Source organism: Podarcis tiliguerta (assembly GCF_965153285.1).
Source record: "Podarcis tiliguerta genome assembly, chromosome: 16".
NCBI lineage: Eukaryota > Metazoa > Chordata > Lepidosauria > Squamata > Lacertidae > Podarcis > Podarcis tiliguerta.
Window position 1 is genome coordinate 33,933,774 of NC_139549.1, and position 20,721 is coordinate 33,954,494.

Genomic DNA, 20,721 nt, shown 5'->3' on the forward strand with positions numbered 1-20,721 from the left:
TTCTGAATTCTGCGGTGCAGCTCTCCAGCAAAGTAATGTGTACAAAAATACATTATGGTAGGCTAAAGTCTAGGGACGCGGGTGGCGCTGTGGGTTAAACCACAGAGCCTAGGACTTGCTGATCAGAAGGTCAGTGGTTCGAATCCCCACGATGGGGTGAGCTCCCGTTGCTCGGTCCCTGCTCCTGCGAACCTATCAGTTCAAAAGCACGTCAAAGTGCAAGTAGATAAATAGGTACCGCTCCAGTGGGAAGGTAAACAGCATTTCCGTGTGCTGCTCTGGTTTGCCAGAAGCGGCTTAGTCATGCTGGCCACATGACCTGGAAGCTGTACGTCGGCTCCCTCGGCCAATAAAGCGAGATGAGCGCCGCAACCCCAGAGTTGGTCACGACTGGACCTAATGGTCAGGGGTCCCTTTACCTTTACTAAGATAAAGTCTGCACAAAAAAATGTATATGTTAGTGAAAATAGCAGGCACCTAAAGGGTGAATTTGCCCTCTGGACCAGACATTCCTTATCCCTGCTCTGAAACATCACCCCATGTAGTAGCTAGGATCACAGATACCGGTGATGCAATAAGTATGGGGGAATGAGTGGAAAGGCAGTGGAGTTTTTGAAAACTATGCAGCAAAATCCTGATCATTCAGGGTTCCCAAGACTCAGGAAGCTTCAACTAAATATGCAGAGGAAGCTGCCTTATCTAGAGTCAGACCGTTGGTCCACTTAGCTCAGCATTGTCCACACTGACTGACAGCAGCTCTCCAGAATTTCAGACAGAGTTCTCTCCCAGTCCTACCTGGAGACGCCAGGGAGCGAACCTGGGACCTTCTGCACATAAAGCAAGATGCTCTACCACTGAGCTATGGCCCTTCTCCAATAGAATCCCCTGACCCAACCTTCCTGCTGAATGCGGGAAGGCCAAAGATGGTTGCAAGAATATATTGGGGTGTGGTTAGTACACATGAGCCTTCAACAGGTTGAACATTTCAGTATCTGAACAGTGCTAAAGTTAAACAGTGCAATCCTAGGCATGTTTACTCAATGGCTGCCATATGTTTAGGATTTCAAAGGCAGAATTGACGTTCAGGGGAAATTTCTGAAAGGCGGCGCTTTTTGCCCTGGATCTTAGGCAATACTGAATATCAGTTGCTGGATATCAACTGCTGGAATCCAATGAGAGGGGAGACTGCTCTTGTGCTTGAATCCTGCTTGTGGGCTTCCCAAACGCATCTTGTTGGTCACTGTGAGAACAGGATGCTAAACTGCAGTGGCGTAGCATGGGTTGTCAGCACCCGGGGCAAGGCAAGTAATTTGCGCCCCCTAACCCGGGGCAAGGCAAGAAATTTGCGCCCCCCCCCCACTGCACTGTCCCTCCCCCAGATAGTCCCTCGCTCTCTCTCCGCTCCGCACCGCACGCCTGGCACCCTCCCCTCCACAGTGGGCAGCGACCCGGCGGCTCGGATCGGATTCGCACAGCCAGCACTGCAGTGAGAGAGAGTGAGTGAGCCAGGTATGGGCAGAGAGCTGCGAGTGCAAGCGCGCGCCCCCCCAGATGTTGCGCCCGGTGCGGCCGGCCCCCCCTGCAACCCCACGCTACACCACTGCTAAACTGTAAGGGCCATTGGCCTGATCCTGATGGCTCCTCCTCCTGCTCCTCCTCCTCTTCTTCTTAGTTGATATTATGTATTTTTTATTATATAATGGATTACATTCAACCCTCGTTGTACTCGGAGTATAATAATTGAAATTGATAGGGAACTAACTTAGGCCCATTAATTTTAGTGTCTTTACTCTGAATAAACCTTGTTTGAATGCAGCTCTTATACAGGCCCAAAAGTAGATAAACTTTCCATACATACATACAGTGGTACCGCAGTGTCAGGGAACTGCCATCGGAGCAGGAGGAGGTGAGAGGGCTCCCGGATGATGGTGGAGAGGGCCCCAGTAGGAGGAGGGATAGCCCATACGCTGGGGAAGGAAATCAGTGTAACACCAGTGGAAAAGGGGAGGAGATAGAGGAATCGGAGAGGTGGCTCCAGGACTCTTCGCAGGAGACCAGCGGAGAGGGGACAAGTGCTCCTTTGCCCACACCCACCTTGCGCAGAACACTTTCGCGCAGGCAACGGGGGAGGAGACTGGGCGTTAAGCAGCTTTTATGTTGGAAGCGGTTTAAGAAACGCCCACTGACGGATTCTGCCAGCGACTGAGGCAGCCACGGAATAGAGGCTGTCCGGTCAGAAAGGGTTCAACCATGCAGCCTAGCCAGGAGTAAAGGCAACTTACGCACAAGCAATCCCTAGAACCATTACACTCAGGTTAAGAACTTTGCTTCAGGATGAGAACAGAAATCGCGCGGCGGCAGTGGGGGGCCCCATTAGCTAAAGTGGTACCTCAGGTTAAGAACAGTTTCAGGTTAAGAACGGACCTCCAGAACGAATTAAGTTCTTAACCCAAGGTGCCACTGTACATAGATACATACATGATTGTTTTTCGTTTCTGATATTTTGAATGATCAGAATTTGAGTCAAGAACACACAAAGTGGATTCTAAAGCAGCACACCTACTTTTGGGCTACCGTCTGTGTGTGAGTATTGCTCATTATTTTAAACTGTAAGTTGCTGAGAGGTATGATTGCAGTAGGTGACTCACAAATCAAATCAAACACACAGTGAATAGTGTTTAGGAACCATTCCTAATTCTGCCCTCACTCCCACTCTCATCAAGGTTTATTTTTTATAAAGCACTGGAATATGTTTTAGCAGGCTAATAATGTGCAGTGGACCTTTTTAGTACATAGCCAGCAGTAACCCATTGGGACTGGTAGGGTGGAAGGTGGGGACGCCAACAGTAGATGGCTCCAGAGTCATTGATAGGTGGAGCCAACAACTTCTAGAGAGCCAGTGTGGTGTAGTGGTTAAGAGTGGTGGACTCGTAATCTGGTGAACTGGGTTCGCGTCCCCACTCCTCCACATGCAGCTGCTGGGTGACCTTGGGCTAGTCACACTTCTTTGAAGTCTCTCAGCCTCACTCACCTCACAGAGTGTTTGTTGTGGGGGAGGAAGGGAAAGGAGAATGTTAGCCGCTTTGAGACTCCTTAGGGTAGTGATAAAGTGGGATATCAATTCCAAACTCTTCTTCTTCTTCTGCCCATCCTTCACCCTGCTGAGTTCTACAGAGGAGGAAGTTGACATATGCACACTCCCCGGTCAAGTTGTAAGTAAGAAGGCAGGCAAGTGGGGGCTGGCTGAGGGCAGACTGAGGTTGATGGGGCACTGCCCCATTTACCCTAATGTGCTGCCCCACTGAGAGGTAGGTTGCCCACAGGACTTTAAATTGTCACAAGGACATTGGGATGGGTAATAGGTTCCACCAACCTTTTGATACAGTACAGCTCAGACTGGGCCAGAAAATGGATTGCTCCAGCATTTTCACCTTCTCCATCACGTATCACCAGGGGTTATCTGGTAGCCAGGCACATCCTGTGACCCCCACACCCAGAGATGAATGGCTAACGGTTAAAAAAAGTATGATCATTACGTTGAAGTGATGAGCCAGGAGGTCATTGAGTTTGACAAGAGCAAGGAAAGTCATTTCCTGTGGTATCATTAGCTGTATTTTAGAGAACAGGCCCCGTAATTGCTATGGTAATTGGACCCTGGATCTGCCTGTGAGAGCACGTTGGTTATTTTTATCATTAATTTCTATGCAAAGGAGAGAGTTGGCATTTCACTTTCATTGCAAGGTGCTCTGCAGAAGACTGAACTGTGGGTTGATACCTGCAGCAGCTGGGGTTAATTCTCAGGTTCCTGCATGGTTTGAATATCCAAAAATGTTTAGACAGTGCCCAGAGTAATACTCAGCCATTATCACAATTGTAGTGGCTGGGGGAAAATGTATATCCTGGTTCAAATAGGATGGGGGGCCTAACCTGTTGCTCTCCAGGTAGTTTCATACTATAGCTCCCATCATCCCTGGCTATTGCCCATATTGGCTGGAGCTTATGGTACTTATTAATTAATCAAATAATTAAATCTATATCCCACTCTACCTCTCAAAGGAGACAACCAATTAAATTAAATTAAAACTATTAAAAAATATTTTAAACAATTCAAATACAGATGCAAACTGAGAGAGAACTCCACTTGTTGAATGGGAAACGTCTCTAAATTAGGCACCTAAAAGACAAGTGAGATGGCACCTGCCTAATATTTAATGGGAGGGAATTCCACCACAGTAATGACCCAATTTCTGTGTTGTGAGGAACTGACTTCCTGATAAGATGTAGGAGGTCCTCGCCTGCAGAGCGCAGTGGTCAATTGGGTGCATAAGGAGTGAGATGATATTTCAGTTGTTCATTGTTGAGTAACATCTTGGAGTAAAGTTAAAGTAAAGGATGCCTGGACAGTTAAGTCTAGTCAAAGGCGACAATGGGGTTGTAGCGCTCATCTCGCTTCAGGCCAAGGGAGCCGGTGTTTGTCCACAGTCAGCTTTCCTGGTCATGTGACCAGCATGACTAAACCACTTCTGGCACAATGGAACACTGTGACGGAAACCAGAGCACACGGAAATGCCATTTACATTCCTGCCACAGTGGTACCTATTTATCTACTTTCACTGGTGTGCACTGCTAGGTTGGCAGGAGCTGGGACAGAGCAATGGGACCTCACCCCATCGCGGGGATTTGAACCGCCGACCTTCTGATCGGCAAGCCCAAGAGGCTCAGTGGTTTAGACCACAGCGCCACCCTAATACCTTGGAGGCCACAGACTAGTCCCCCATCACCCAGAAAAAGAAGCATCGCTGGGTGATCCTATACACACAAGATGGAGGGGAGATAAGTGACCAATGCATATGGGTGAACCATTTCCAAAAAATTACAAAGCCCTGAACACCTTATGTCCAGGGTCCCTCAGGGGCTCCTTAAACCCTTAAATCTCAGATTGATCACTAAGATAATCTGCAGAAGCATTGCTAGTTGTTCTCCAACTTGGTGAGGCTCTTAATGACAAGAAGAAACTGTGTCTATAGTATCATCACCTCAGTCCTATGCAATACTCTGTCAATAGACATTCAGCAGGTGCCTTCTTTGCCAACTTTTTTTTTTAAAAAAATGTTTTGATTGAAATATTTTCATGCATAGCAAAGGTACATATAATGTCTCTATTTTCAATTCACAGAGTCCTTTCTATAGGTCAGTTACATTCAGTGTGAGACACTGTAGGGAGAGAGAAGGGGGAGATAATGTCTTTTCATTATTTGGCATAGTGTATGTGCAGAGTTTCTGTGTCAGCATCACGTGGAGAGGTTCTTTCTTTCTTTATTAATTTATTCATTAATGTTGGTGGTGCGAGAGGATGGAGAGCCCAGAGCATGGTTGGTTGCGTTCAGTTGATTGCAGTGAGTTTTGCTTGGGGGTGGTTGTTGGGTCAATTCGTATATATGTTGGGGGTTCAGGTCATTGTCTTGTTGGAATGCATATGGAATAAAGGGGAGCCACACCAGGATGAAGACACCCTCTTCCGTTTGTCTCTGTGCTAATTTCAGTTTGCTGCTTAGCTTTTCTAGTAGGGTTGCTCCCCATACAGTTTAAATGCCTGCTGAATACTTCTCTATTCTGCCAGGGCCATGCAGACAATTAAGAATGCACCCTTCCTCAGTGGTTAATAGATGTCTGCTCTTAACTTTCTGTAATTGTTTTTATTGTACATTTTTATATTCCGTTGGTGTAAACCAGGGGTCAGCAAACTTTTTCAGCAGGGGGCCGGTCCACTGTCCCTCAGACCTTGTGGGGGGCCGGACTCTTCGGTAGATTTATTGCTTTATTGTTCGGCATCCAGCACGCTCCCCCCTGCGAGCAATTAGCAATTAGCAAAGTTGCACAGCGGTCGTGTGTGTCGAAAGAGCAGTCCCAAACGTTTCTTCTGTCCTAAAATCTCTTTATTGGCACAAAAGTAGTGTATTTACAAAGTCCAACTTCCATCTGATTCAAGCTGCATCTTCTCCCTCTGCTTGCAGCGACGCAACAAACTGCTTTCGATTTCCACACAGCTCACAGCATTCCAAGCTGCTTTCGTCACGTCCTGGCTTACTTCCTTTGCAAGCCCGTCCCCTCAGTCTCGAGGCATAGAAGGTTAACCCTTCACTACACCCAACACGGACTATATTTTGAAGAAGAAGAAAAAAATGATACAAGAGCACCACGAGCCCCTGTGGCTGCTTGCCTGTGTCTTGCGAGCAGGAGGGGCTGGCGGAAGCGGCGGAGTGATGATGAGTGGCGTGTGAAAGAGCTCTAGAGAGGGGATGCTTAAAATGGTGGCCGCTCGAGCGCTGCTGCTGCTGCTGCTGCTGGCACCAACAAAGCCCAGCCCCCTTCCTTCTCTAGGCAGGGTGGGAAGAAGACAGGAGGAGGGAGGGAGGAGGCGCCACCACTGCTGTGTGAGGGAGAGCGACAGAGAGGGGAAGAACACACACACTGGTGATCCACATGGTGATTCCCGGACCGTCCATGGGCCGGATCCAGAAGGCAATGGGGCCTGATCTGGCCTGCGGACCTTAGTTTGCCAACCCATGGTGGAAACCACTTTGATATTGGTTTTATGACATAACGGTATGCAAATGTTTTTATAAATACATAAAATTGGGTCCCTGCATTTAAATGGAGAAAAGCTTAATGAAAGCTAAGGTGTGGTTTCTGTTGTTCTTTTTTAAATGCTCGGTATATCTTAGTCTTTGTTTTTATTCTCTCCAGGTGCAAACAGATGTCCTATCCCGATGACCTGCCCCAGATCTCGGTGGTCTTTATTTTTGTAAATGAGGCTCTATCTGTCATCTTGCGCTCAGTACACAGTGTTGTGAATCACACCCCATCCCACTTGCTCAAGGAGATTATCTTGGTGGATGACAACAGTGACAATGGTGAATATTCAAAACACCTGTTTGTTTGTTTGTTTGTTTGTTTGTTTGTTTGTGTTTGTTTTCTGTTTCTTACTAATGTAATGCATGTTTGGATTGTCCATAATGGGGGAAAAGCTGTTGAGGAAAAATGATTCATATATACTTATGAGTAGCTTGTTTTCCCACTATGGGGAAATAATGTGCTAATTGTATGCTGTGCAATGCCACAGCTTAGTGGCAGAGTGTATGCAAAAGGTCCCAGATTCAAATTCTGGTATCTTCAGGCAAGACTAAAACTCTTGTCTGAAACCCTTGAGAACTGCTGCCAGACCGTGTAAACAACACTGGACTAGATGAACCAATGGCAGCTTCCCATGTGCCACAGAGCTGTGGCCCTTTGCCTGCAAACATATGGGTTCTGCACTGCATTTGCACCACAACTGATCCTGTTCTCCCCAACGTTGCCCTAACTGTCAAGTTCCTAATTATATTTGTGCTTTCACATGACATAAAAGAGATATGTAGCAGAAGCTTAGTGCTGATTTCTGTGTCATTTGCTTCGGGGGGGGGGGAAGTATCCAATTGCAAATAACACGAAAATTAGTGCTAAACTTGTGCTTATTCTGCTTCAATGGAGGCGGCAAGTATGGACACCAAAAAGAATGAAGATATAGAGGTATTGTTTCCGTTGAAGGAGAACTTGTGATCCAATTTTGGGGTGCAATATGTATATTTACTGTGGGGTGCACTTTAAGCTTAGAAACATAGGAAATGGCCTTGTACTGAGTCAGACCACTGGTCTATCTAGCTCAGTAACAACTATACTGACCAGTTTCCAGCAGGGGTCTTTTCCAGCCCTACATGGAAATGCTGGGAATTGAACACGCGACCTTCTGTATTCGAAGTCAGATGTCCTACCACTGAGTTATGGCTCTTCCCAAGGGAATCTTTCTTAAGCTTTGGTCAGTGTGACCAACTTATTACAATTTAATGCACAGAAACTCATTATTTCTCATGATCTGGAATAGTAATACCAATAATAATTAATAATAATATTCAAATGGCCCAATCCATTTCATTTTCAGCTACCTAACATAGCAAATGCACAATAAAATAGAGTAACCCCAATACACTATCCAACTAAATCCTATTCAGAATAGACCCACTGAAATTAATGAACTTAAGTGAATCAAGTCCATTAATTTCAATGTGTCTACTCCAGGTAGCACAATCATTGAATACTACCCTCTGTTTCTGAAGTAATTTTTAAATGGTGGGGCAGACAGAAGGTGCTAAGTACTGAGTAATTTGGCATGATTGAATTGTCCTCATTCAGGTCTTCAGAAATGTTTGTTGCTGTTGCTGTTGTTGCTGTTGTTGTTGTTGTTGTTTAGTCGTTTAGTCATGTCCGACTCTTCATGATCCCATGGACCAGAGCACACCAGGCACTCCTGTCTTCCACTGCCTCCCGCAGTTTAGTCAAGCTCATGCTGGTAGCCTCAAGAACACTGTCCAACCATCTCGTCCTCTGTCGTCCCCTTGTGCCCTCCATCTTACCCAACATCAGGGTCTTTTCCGGGGAGTCTTCTCTTCTCATGAGGTGGCCAAAGTATCGGAGCCTTCAGCTTCAGAAATGTTTACTCCTAGTTAAATGAGATTCTGTTGAATTGAAACAGAATGTGCTTCTCAACTCCCAAATCTCCTTGTCTCTTTGTTTTTACAGTTGAGCTGAAGTTTAATTTGGACCAGTATGTCCACAAGAGATACCCAGGGCTGGTGAAAATAGTTCGTAATAACAAACGAGAAGGGCTGATCCGAGCCAGAATCCAAGGTTGGAAGGCAGCAACATCACCAGTGGTTGGGTTTTTTGATGCTCACGTCGAGTTCAACACCGGCTGGTAAGGTCTATGATAGGTAGGACATGGGCAGGGGAGATGGCATAATGGACAAGTTGGGGCGGGCATGCTAAGCCATGGAAACTGAGAAAAATCTGAAGCCTGTACTCTGTATTCGAAGTGCTGTGTTTTTTTTACTAATGTAGCTGAGTCATAGGAAAGGTTATCAGAGAAAGAGAATTCTCTCTTAACCCACCAGTGGCAACCCATTCGTCCTTCACTCATCTAGGACAAGGATTGTAGGCTAGCTAATTTAAGTATTAAATATTAACAGTTAATGTATCTCAGGTGTAAGCTTCAAGGTTGTGCTTTGTGATAGAATGGATGCTTGAATCGGGCAATTGGTAAAAAGCTAAAAGGACGGCTGCTTTAACTGGCAATCGATAAAAGACCTTGAGAAGTTGCTGAGACACTTTTATTACCATGCCTGCGAAGGTGGTGGAGTTTGAAATGCTGTCTGCAGACTGCTAAAACTCTGTCTCATGACAACTTCATTCCAGTTACTGAAACTTAGGCTTGAACTGCACATTCCACAGAGTCCCAAGTTTCCTTCCTTCCTTCCTTCCTTCCTTCCTTCCTTCCTTCCTTCCTTCCTTCCTTCCTTCCTGTTGGTTTAACCCAACACAGCCTGGGTCACTCTGCAACTAGCCACAATGGCTATGTTGTGCCACCACAATGCTTCTAAATACCAGTAGCAAGAAATAACAGAAGGAGAGAGGGCTCTTCTGCACATCAGGAGGTGCAGCCAGTTGACATAGTCCTGCTTCTGATAGCTCTATTGGTTAGATGTGGTGCTAACAATGTCAAGGTTGCAGGTTCGATCCCCATACAGTGGTACCTTGGTTCTCAAACTTTTTCCATTCTGGGAGTCCATTCAACTCCCGAAACCATTCAAAAACTAAGGCGTGGCTTCTGATTGGCTGCAGGAGCTTCCTGCACTCAAGCGGAAGCTGTGTGGGACGTTCGGCTTCTGAAAAATGCTCGCAAAGTGGAACACGTACTTCTGGGTTTGCGGCGTTCAGGAGCCGATTTGTTCAGAAGCCAAGCCGTTCGAGTACCAAGGTTCCACCGTATGTGCATCTTCCTGCATTGTTGGGGACTAGATGATCCTTAGGGTCCCTTCCAGCTCTGGATTCTATGAATGCTTCTCCCTGGTATTAAACCTGTGCATAGAGGAATGCATGAAAGGGGCTACTGCTTATTTCCCTGATCTAGTGCCCTCCAGATGTTTTGGCTACTCCTCCCCATCAGCCCCAGCCAGCATGGCCAATGGTCAAGGATGATGGGAGTTCTAATCCTGAATTGAGGAAGTCTGGAATCAAATTGAGACATTCGCAAAGTTAAACTGGGAGAGATGGGAGAGCAAACCTGGGAATGGCACTGGAATGGTGACTGGGAGGAGGGGGAAGCCCACTCATCCTTAAAAGACAGATATATAAGACAAAATGAGTAGACAAGAGTATTTAGCTTTGGAATCTGAAGGAGGTAGGCTTCAGTGTGTCTCCAACCAACCATTTACTTCAAGTCACATTAATGTCCCTGCAGGGAGCGCCAATGAAGTTGAAAAGAATCTAACTGGTTGAATACCCAGAAATAGTCATTATGAGGCTGGGGAGGCCCTTACCCCCCCCCCCATTCACCCGCAAAAAAAGAATGCTGCCATTTCAAACACTGTTGTCCAGATTCCTCCAGAGAATTAATTTTCAATCAAAAGATTTTGGGCCATTAGGCTAATAATGGAATGTAGGAGAATGAGGTTTAATGGTGTCTCTCTTAGCCTGAGCAATTCCCCTACTTAAGTTACTCAATGAGGGAAATGAGATTGAAAATATTCAGAGCATAAGAGATGTTGTTCTGGGTCAGACCAAAGACATATGTCCCAACAGTCCAGAGATACCTGGGATTTATCACAAATCAATAATTGTCAAGGAAATGCTGGCTTTTGGCCCAAAGTTTTGTTTCTATTGTTTAATTAAATGCTACCTGCCACAAGTTTTCTCGTGATCAGCCAGTCCTCACTACCTTTGCATGGCCCTCTGATTTCAAGAACAGCTCAGCCTTTGTGTGGGTGCCCCATGTGGTGAAGCTCTGAATTGCAGGGGGCAGCTTCCCTAGTTGACTGCCTTCAGGTCCTGGACTGATTGTCTCCACCCACACAGGGTGGCCATCGGATCCTTCGGCACAGAAAGGAGTATCATAATGCTTCCTGGTCAGATTGAGCCTTGCAAAAGGACTTCTCAGGCTCTGTTGTGTTCCTGCACTCTCAGTAATGGTTTTGCCCCAAGTTCTAGCTTGCTCCTTGGTCCTGATGTGATAAAGATTTAGATGTGATTCTGCTGTGAGTCTGAGCATGGGCCAGGATGAGGAGGAGACAGGACACTTTGACAGGAACCCCGAGACCATGATATTACTGATTATTACCTGCATTTATATCCAACTTTTCTATGTAGCTCAATGTGGAATATATGATTCTCTCCTATTTCATTCTCACAAGATAGCCTCAGATAGCCTGCAAAATAGTTGCATTTTCCAAGGAAGCTTGGGAATGGAACACCCTGGAGACAAGCGGGAATGCCTCTCTGGAGTTATGCTCATCAGAAGACGCTTGGAGTTTTGGGGGCTTGCAGGGGCACCCCAGGGCATTTTCTAACAATAATGTGCCCCAACTGAACTCTGGACCCTCTACCAATCACCACTAGATTTGGTTCCCACTAATGTGCCAGGAAGAACGATAGAACCCAGATAATTGCATTAACATTTTGCCTATGGATGTCATTGGACCATAATTCCTGTCAACCCTAAGGACTGGCCATGCTGGCTGGGACTGATGGGAGCTGGAGTTAAACAGGTAAAAGGTTCTCCATTAATGACATAAAGCTTTCTTTGTTTCCTGGAAGCTGCTGATGGATCAGCTCCATTGACCAGCTCCTAGGTCTACCTTCCCCCTTGACTGCTTCAGCACTTGGAGCTTGGACTTCTTGTTGCTGAAGCTGTTGGACAGCTCCTCTACTGGTCCAGTGTCCTATGTAAAAGTTCTTCATAGGGCTTTCTGGGCTTGATTGGACCACTCCCCTGCTTCACCCAGCAGGATAAGGATAGGGAATTCTGCTTCCTATGCTGTCAGGGGAAATTGCTGCTGGAGACCCCTCCTTACTTCTCCTCCACGTGGAGAGAACATTGGAACTGGCTTCAAGTCAGAGATTTTTAGTGCTTTGAGCATCAGATGGAAATCAGGTTACATGTGGCCTCTTTAAATTCTCCACTTTATTCGCACGCAGAGAAACCAAATTTCCCAGGGAGTGGGGATAAATGGTTTCTCTGGAATTCTCTGGAAGACCTCTGATATTTCTTTCTTATAAAAGTATTTTCCATGTATATTTGTACCCTGTGGGGTCATGGCAGAACAGCTGACTTTGGCATGGCACAGGTGCTGCTCCTCTCCTCAAAGGCTTTGATTGTGTCATCGTTTCCCGTGTGTTTCCATTTTAGTATTCTTTCCAGATGGAAAATAAAAGTGGTGACATGATCTCATTCTTTCACAAACCCGGGGGAATCTTCGCTTGCCATTTCTGTATCTGTGAAATTTCACAGTTCAGGCTTCCAAGAAAGTGGAAATGGAAGTTTTCAAACATAGCTCATCATTGGGAACGGTTTAGCTCTTTAGTTTGAAACCAGAAGTACTTGGTGTCCAGTGCGATAATTGATGTTCTAATGGAGGGGTGGGGAACCTCACACCTGGAGATTGAATGGTGTCTTCCAAGCTTGTCTGGTCCTCAGAACTCCCTCACATCTGCTTTCATTTCCTTGCTTGACAACCTCCTTGGTTGTTGTAGTTTACATATTTATTGTTACATTACTACTTAGAACCAGTGCGGTGTAATGGTTAGAGTGTCAGAGTACGACCTGGGAGACCAGGGTTTGAACACCCACTAAGCCATGAAGCTTAATGGGTGACCTTTGACCAGTCACTGCTTCTCAGCCTAACTTACCTCACAGGGTTGTTGTGAAGATAAAATGGGGATACACCACCTTTAGCTCCTTGGTGGAAAAGATAGTATATAAATGTAAGAAATGCCTTATATCCCACTGCTCCTCTATGAAGCTCAAGGTGACATTCAGAGTTCTCCCTTCCTTATCCTGAGAGGTAGGTTAGACTGAGGGACAGTGGGTTGCATCTATTGTTAGTCCAATTGAAATTAATAATCACAGCTAGTTTGGTGCTATTGCTTGCAATTCACCTAGTCAAAGTGGGACTAGGAGACTGGCCCAAGTTCACCCATCAAGCTCCATGGCTGAGTGGGGACGTAAACACTGATCTCCTAGGTCCTAGTCCAGCACCCTAACCCTTATGTCATCCTCTCATTGCTGAATTCCATAGCTATCTGGGGACAGTGTTGGGAGGACACTCACACCACATTGTTAAGACTTTATTTGGAAGTGGGCATGATTCCCTGATCGTCGCCAGCCGCCCCCACTGCCCACTTCAGAAGGACTACTAAAGCACAAGCAGCCCTACTGATATCGTCATTGTTCTCCCATAAGGAAATCTGATCTCTCTTGTACAGGAAGCTGCATAACTCAAGCAAGATGATTTATGGAGTTGCTATGGAGCTATGGAAAGTATGTGCAGGAGGAGGACAAACTAGCGGCCTTAGAGAGCCGTAGTCAGCTGTAATAAGGAAATGGGGGTGGTTTGGCAGTATCCAACATGACAGCTCCACCAGGCCTCTGCAAGGGATCCTTTGATAAAAGATTTTAGGCATCTCCTTTTTGAAACAGGCATCATGGCGCAACTGCTTTTGAGGAAAGGGTGTTGCATTAATTTCTCATGGTACCCAAGTGAGCTCCACGCTGGGTATTGCTTTATGTTAATCAAATTTCTACAAAAGAGGACACAAATGCCCGACAAGCAAAGAATCCCCAACACTGTGAGAGTAAGCTAGGCTTTCCAGCCATTCATAATTTTACAGTCTGTTCATATACTGGGAGCTCTCACCCTAATACTATTGTTGTTGCTTATTAAATTGATAAAACAGCCTTTGCCCAAAGATCACAGGGCAGTTTACAACAGAAGAAATAGGCAGGAGGAAGTTACTATGAGTGGCATTGGACTGTGTGCAATGTCACAAGAGGTCTCTGCCATGATTGTCTAGACTGCCCTCCTATCACAGAGGTGAGGGACAGGCCAAAGGGAGATGTTCTGGCTGCCTTTGTCTGAGCTGTAGAGCAGCAGCTCATGCAGGAGGTCCCAGGTTCAAATCCTGGCATCTCCAGGTAGCTCTTGAAATGTCCTTTGTCTGAAACCCTGGGTAGTCACTGCCAGCCAGTGTAAACAACACTGAGCTCAGTGGACCAATGATCTGGCTTGATATATGGAAGCTTCCTATGTTCCTGTAATATTGACCATCCATGTGTATTCATATCTAGCAGGGAATTTTTTTAAAAAAACAACAACAAAGTGCTATGGGATGTACTGATGAACCCTTTTCCATTCCATATCAGTTTCACATACAGTTAATTGTAGGTCCATTCCATCATTATTTTTTGCTAACTGAAAAAAACCACACGTTATGTATATATTCTCTCCCTAAAATATGCATTCTGTGTCCTTCTCAAATGCATTTCCCCATAAAATATGCATTTTTCTTGTTAAATATGAATTTTTGGGTATGCTTTCCAAAACCAAGACTGCATCACAAAACTCAGAGAGAAGCACATCAGCCAGCTGGTAGCTGCGTTCTTGTCTGCATTTGAGTTCAGGACCGTCTAAGTAGATCAGTTTGCTTTAAAATGTGAACTGAACCAATTTATCCTCTATCCCACAGTATTACGATCTGTGATGTAGCCATCCCTCCTAAATGGGTTGTCCGCACTAGAAGAAGACACTTGTCACAATGACTTATTGCATGCAATGCTATTTACCTTCAAGACTCTCTGATCTGTATTGCTACAATGACAATACAAAGACCCCCTCTTCTTTCAGTGACAGCCCCCTGAGGGCTGTTCCCTGAGGTGGTTGTCACTTGGCAATGAAATACCCCAAGGTGACCCCCCCCCACTTCACCCTCCAATAACAAGTGAATCACAGCCGCCAAGTCCTTCTCTGCCAGGTAAACAAATTAACAGTGTGTCACTAATGACGCCTACATCTGTTGCTTGGTATTCAGATGCTTGACATAGCAGGCCGAAAGAAAGCAACGTGTGTGTGTGTGTGTGTGTTGCAGACAGCAATTGTTATTTAGGTCTGCTTGGATTATTCCCAATTGACTAATGGAGACACAAAAACCTGCTGATGGAACCAGGAGAAATGACAGTTGTGGCATTGCCATGTAAGTGTGCTTTGTGTGTGTGTGTGTGTGTGTGTGTGTGAGAGAGAGAGAGAGAGAGAGAGAGAGTTTTTACCTCTCCACATTTCCATAGATGCCTGCAGCACAACAAGCCATTTCTGCTTGAGAAGTAGGGAGAAATTGCGCCTCTTAGCTGAATTGTGTTTTGATTTCTTGGAGAATATCCAGCTCTTCTCCTTGGAATCCCCTGTCATCCTCCAACAACCAGCTTTCTCATAAATTTAATCTTGTCTAAATAGCACAAGCTGGTTGTTGTTGTTGTTTAAAAAGAAGGTCTCCTTCTCTAGGCCATGTGGGTAAGATTAAGATTCCACAAACTGGCACCTTTTGACTAATGCACTACGGAGAGAGAAGAGAAGATAGAAGAGAAGAGAGAGCATTGAACAGATGTCTCTTATCTATACCATGGTGGGGGTGGAGCAGTTTGGCCCTTGAGTGTTTTGATTTGAACAATATGTTGCATGTGCTCATGCAGATGTTTGTGCTCTGACTGCTCCTATTTGTTAGGGACAATTCCTCTTTGCTATTACTGGACTCTGGTAAATTGCTTTCCTATGTTTTTGCTTTTGCCTTTTGGGCATGCCTTGTTCAAACATGGTTAGTACAAGCTGCTAGAATTGTCATCCATTATCTTCCACACTTCCTCCAAGATGCTCATACATGGTCCTCCCCCCCCCCCATCCTTGTAAAGTAAGTTAGGCTAAGCAATTGTGACCAGCCTCAGATTGTCCAATGAGTTTCATGGATGAATGGGATTTGAACCTGGATAAGAATGTAAGAAGGACCCTGCTGGTTCACACCAAAAACCTATCTAGTCCAGCATCATGTTTCCCTCACTGGCCTCTGGGAAGCCCACAAGAAGGATAGAGGGACAACAGTTCATTCCCGCTGCTGTTTCCCAGCTACTGACATTCAGAGATATGTCTGGTCTGCTTGGTCCTAGCCCAACACTCTAACCATTATTCCACACTGCCTCTCTTTAAGAGTTGCCATCCAGCAACATTTAACTGCATCCGCAGTCCTCTGGAAGTTACATCTCTGAGTGGTGGTGGTGGTTGGGTGGGTTCATCTTGCCTTTAGAACACCTGTTGAAGTTGACCCTTGGTGGTGGTGAGGAGAGACATTGCCTGATCAATATTCAACAAACTGCATATCAGGTGATACACAAGGGTTCAATCCTGCTTTTTCAGGGTGCAGGAGCAGGAGCAGGAGCTGGCTGATGTGCCCATATCAAGAAGGATTGAATTCCCTGCTCATCTGCTGAGGAACTGAGGTTCAATCTTGCTTCCTGCAAGGCTCAGGAATGGGGACTGGTTTGCATGCCTGAACCAAGTAGGACTGAACTTTCTGCATATTAGCTCATGAATGGGGGTTCAGCCCTACTTCCTGCAGAGTTTGAGTGTACCAGCCCGTCCCCACCACCATGCGTTAACTGATGCATGAGGAGGTTAACCCTGCTTTCTGCCACCATGAATATATGGGTCCCACACCTAACATCACATATTACATCAGGTGTGGGACAGCTGAGCATGGTTTTGTTCTTGCAGGCAAAATGGGGAGGCATGGGAGGCCATGTTTGACCCATAGGCTAGACCTGCCCCATCCTTGATGTAAACACTAAATTAGTATGCAGTGCACCACTTGCCATTTCACTCATCGGACATATTGGTATATTTACTGTGGTTGGTTATGTCTTCTTAGACAATTTGTTGTAGCAGTTTTCCCTGCTGAATTCTTTAACCAAAATAATAAACACCATGTTGGCTTTTCAGACCAGGGGAGGGCAGGCATTTGCAGAGTATGTGAAGATAGCAAGTGACAGGCAAGAGCAGAGCCTTCAGCAATGCATTATGTTCTGAAGGTTCAGATAGTGATCTTCCCTACAAGGGCAGAAGTGGTGCAAGGTGAATGTATCCTGTTTTCTTCTTTGAAATGCTGGAGGATAAGTACAGGTGCATTCCTTAAGTTAATGACTTGATACACCAGGAACCAGAGACTCTTCTACATATCATATAGGAAGCTGCCTTGCCCACCTGTCTGATCTACCCAAACCAAGCATGGCTTGGAGCACGAAAGGGAAACCTGTGGTCTTCCAGATGATGTTGGCCCCAGCCAGTACAATGATCAAGGATGCTGGAAGTTGTAGTCCAGCCACATCTAGATGGCTATTGGCTCTTGATATGATGGGATGCATAGCCTACTGCCCCTCCCCATGCACCCTATAGGTGTTTGTTGGCCATGCAGCACCTCGTTGCAAATGAATGAAAGGGTTCAGGGGTGCTGTTTCAAATCTCAGTGGTGGGATGGGTTGAGATTCTTACAAAGTCCTAAAGCAGGGGTGGTGGACCTGTAGTCCTTCCAACATGGCTGAGCTCCATCATCTGACCACTGGCCATGAGGCTTGGGACTGATGGGAGTTGGTGGCAGTAGTGCTTCTGAATCCCAATTGCTGGAAACCACAGAAGGATAGCCTACTCTTGCACTCGTATTCTGCTTGTGAATTTCCCACAGTCATTGGGTTGGCCACTGTGAGTACAGGATGCTGGACTAGATGGGTCATTGGCCTGATCATAGAAGGTTCTTCCTATGTTCTTATGAGTTGGTGTCCAACATGTTCCTCAAGGTCTCTTCCAATTGTACAATTGATTCTATGAACATCTGAATATCTACAGGTTCCCTGCTCATGTCCAACAGCCCTGTTCATGGATATATTCAAGATTGATTTGTTCGCTTATTTTTTTAAGAAATAATAGTTGACTTCAAGAGAACATAAGAAGAGGCTGCTGGATAAGGTAAGGATAATCAAGTCCAGCATCTTGTTCCACAGCAGCCAACCAGATGCCCAGGGGAAGGCAGCTAGTAGGTTCTGAGCACAACCTCTCTCTCCCCACTTGTGATTCCCAGCAATAGGTGTTTTGAGGCATAGTGTCTTCAAAAGTAGAGGAAGAACAAAGCCGCTGATATCCTTTTTGCTCCATGAATTTGTCTAATCCTCTTGTAAAGCCTTCCAAGTTGGTGGCCATCAATATTCCATATGGGGGTGAATTGGGAGCATTAATTTCGGTTCTATTTATTCTCAACAAAATACTCTTCTTAAAAAGAAAAAGAAAAACAGGAACAAATATTGTTTGTTTACAGGGTGGAGCCGGCACTTACCCGCATCAAAGAAGACAGGAAACGGATCATCCTTCCAGCTATTGACAACATAAAGTACAACACGTTTGAAGTGCAGCAATACGCCAATGCAGCTCATGGCTACAACTGGGGGCTCTGGTGTATGTACATAATCCCACCGCAAGACTGGCTGGACAAGGGGGACGAGTCTGCACCCATCAGGTGACTTTCTGCAATTTCATACCATTGCTGCTTTACTGCTGAAAGTTCCTTAATCCCAAGGGCTGATCTTGGTGACCACTTCCCACAAAAACAACACTGCATGCCATGAGAGGGGGTGTTGTGTGCCTTGAGGAATTTAAGCCACCCCATCAGATGCATCAACCACACACCACTGTTCTGAGTTGGCCGAGTCCTTGTGCTACTTTCAGAGCTGGTGTCAGCGCAGCATTCTGTCTAGGCATTATTGGGATAGCTGGGTCCAGTTACTGGTTGGAACCCTTTCGTATGCAGAGTGAGAGGCATTTTTGCTAGTGAATCTTGGTTAAAGAATCGTAGAATCATAGAATTGTAGAGTTGGAAGGGACACTGAGGACCATCTGACCCAATGCCTAAAGGGATCGAACCTGCAACCTTGCCGTTATCAGCACTACACTCTAACCAACTGAGCGAAAGAGTAGACTTGTTGCAATCCCACATTACATGCTTGCAGAGTAAGAAAACAATGAAGTAGTTTATAGTAGGAAATACATACGTTGGATAGAAAAGTTTCTAACCTAACTAGCCAATCTGGAGAAGAACAAAGGCAGCCATACTAGCTCCAAGTTGACCTCTCATAGTAAGGTCCAAGAGAAAAGTGTGAGAGGAGCAGGAAGCTGTAAAAGAATGCAACCATATCAGTCTAATAGCAGATACAGAGGTCAGCTCAAGACGTTAAAAGTACAGGTACAAGGATAGTCTAGGAATCTGGATGCCCCAAATTCTATCTGCCTTAACCCATGCAAAATCTCTCTTGTCCAAGCTGACTTGCACCCAGACTTCCAGCAGGCATTACTGGGTTCCTACTCCTTCAGAAGGGATGTGGGTGGCGCTATGGGTTAAACCACAGAGCCTAGGACTTGCCGATCAGAAGGTCGCGGTTCGAATCCCCGCAACAGGGTGAGCTCCCATTGCTCAGTCCCAGCTCCTGCCAACCTAGCAGTTTCAAAGCACGTCAAAGTGCAAGTAGATAAATAGGTACCGCTCTAGTGGGAAGGTAAACGGTGTTTCTGTGCGCTGCTCTGGTTTGCCAGAAGCGGCTTAGTCATGCTGGCCACATGACCCGGAAGCTGTACGCCGGCTCCCTCGGCCAATAAAGCGAGATGAGCGCTGCAACCCCAGACTCGGCCACGACTGGACCTAATGATCCCTTTACCTTTACCTATTGAGGTGTGTATTCCTTCAGAAGGCCCATCACTGACCCCTAGGGCCCCTTGGTTGTGATCCTCATAGGAACCTAGGAAGCTGCCTTAGGCTAAGCCCATCCAGTGGTCCCCGTAGCTCAGTATCACCCACACTGACGTTAAGAAACTGCCTCATACTGAGTCAGGCCAGTGGTCCAGCTAGCTCAGTGTTTTCCACACTGACTGGCAGTGGCTTTCCAAGGTATCAGACCATGGACATTCACAGTCCCACCTGGAGGTGCCATGGATTGAACCTGGGACCTTCTGCATGGAAGACAGATGATCTACCACTGAGCTATGGCCCTTCCCTCTCATATTCGCTACTCCTACCGCCTGATCACTTGCCCTCTCCATGCAGTAAGAAGACTCAGGAACTGGAGCTGCTTCCTCCACCTGTCCTGCCTTCTTTTGAGCAGCTGTGTGGCTTAGGGACAGAGGAAGGAAGGAAGGAAGGAAGGAAGGAAGGAAGGAAGGAAGGAAGGAAATAAGCACCAATGATGAGTATGTGGGCTCACACAGAATGGAGCCCCACTGACGGCATCTTCCTCACGTACCCCACAAAAAGCAACCTTTCTTCTGCGACCTTTCTGCTGGCCACTCTGTCCCACTCACATCTTGGCTGGGAAGTCAATAGGGCTAGAGAAGAAATCCATACAGGTTTTTTTGCTTTTTAGTGTGCATCTACCTAATTTGTACTCCCTGAAGCAATATGTGGACCAAAATGCAGCTATGCACATATATATGTTCATCTCAAGGGGTAAAGCAGCCTGGGGGAGGAGATCCAGAAGGAAAGCAGTGGCTGTGGAAATGGGTGAAGCTCCTCCCCTCCTGACAGCTGTTTTTCTCTTTCAAAGGCCCTCCCCCTGATTCATAGTTTGCAAATTCAGGAGCTGCAGACGTTTCATACCACCCTCCCTCCCTCTCTGTGTGTGTTCTCACGCGCATGGTTCCCTCCTCCTTTCCCCATTAGAGGCAACCCCACGCCTGAGCAAAGGTTCATAAATGATGCAAATTGGGCTTTAGCCTTACT

The 20,721-nt window shown here is 46.1% G+C and overlaps 1 protein-coding gene across 2 annotated transcripts in view; it reads left to right on the forward strand.

Annotated features, from left to right (window-relative positions):
* The window catches only part of GALNT9 (polypeptide N-acetylgalactosaminyltransferase 9), a 197,367-nt gene that overhangs the window by 67,210 nt on the left and 109,436 nt on the right, over nucleotides 1-20,721 (forward strand). The window contains exons 3-5 of one of the 2 annotated variants that reach the window (XM_083418303.1): nucleotides 6,748-6,914; nucleotides 8,617-8,791; nucleotides 18,274-18,471. In XM_083418303.1, coding sequence (XP_083274429.1) covers nucleotides 6,748-6,914; nucleotides 8,617-8,791; nucleotides 18,274-18,471 — 540 coding nt within the window. Of the gene's footprint in view, nucleotides 1-6,747; nucleotides 6,915-8,616; nucleotides 8,808-18,273; nucleotides 18,472-20,721 lie in introns of those variants that run through there. The other variant, XM_083418304.1, reaches the window with a different exon arrangement.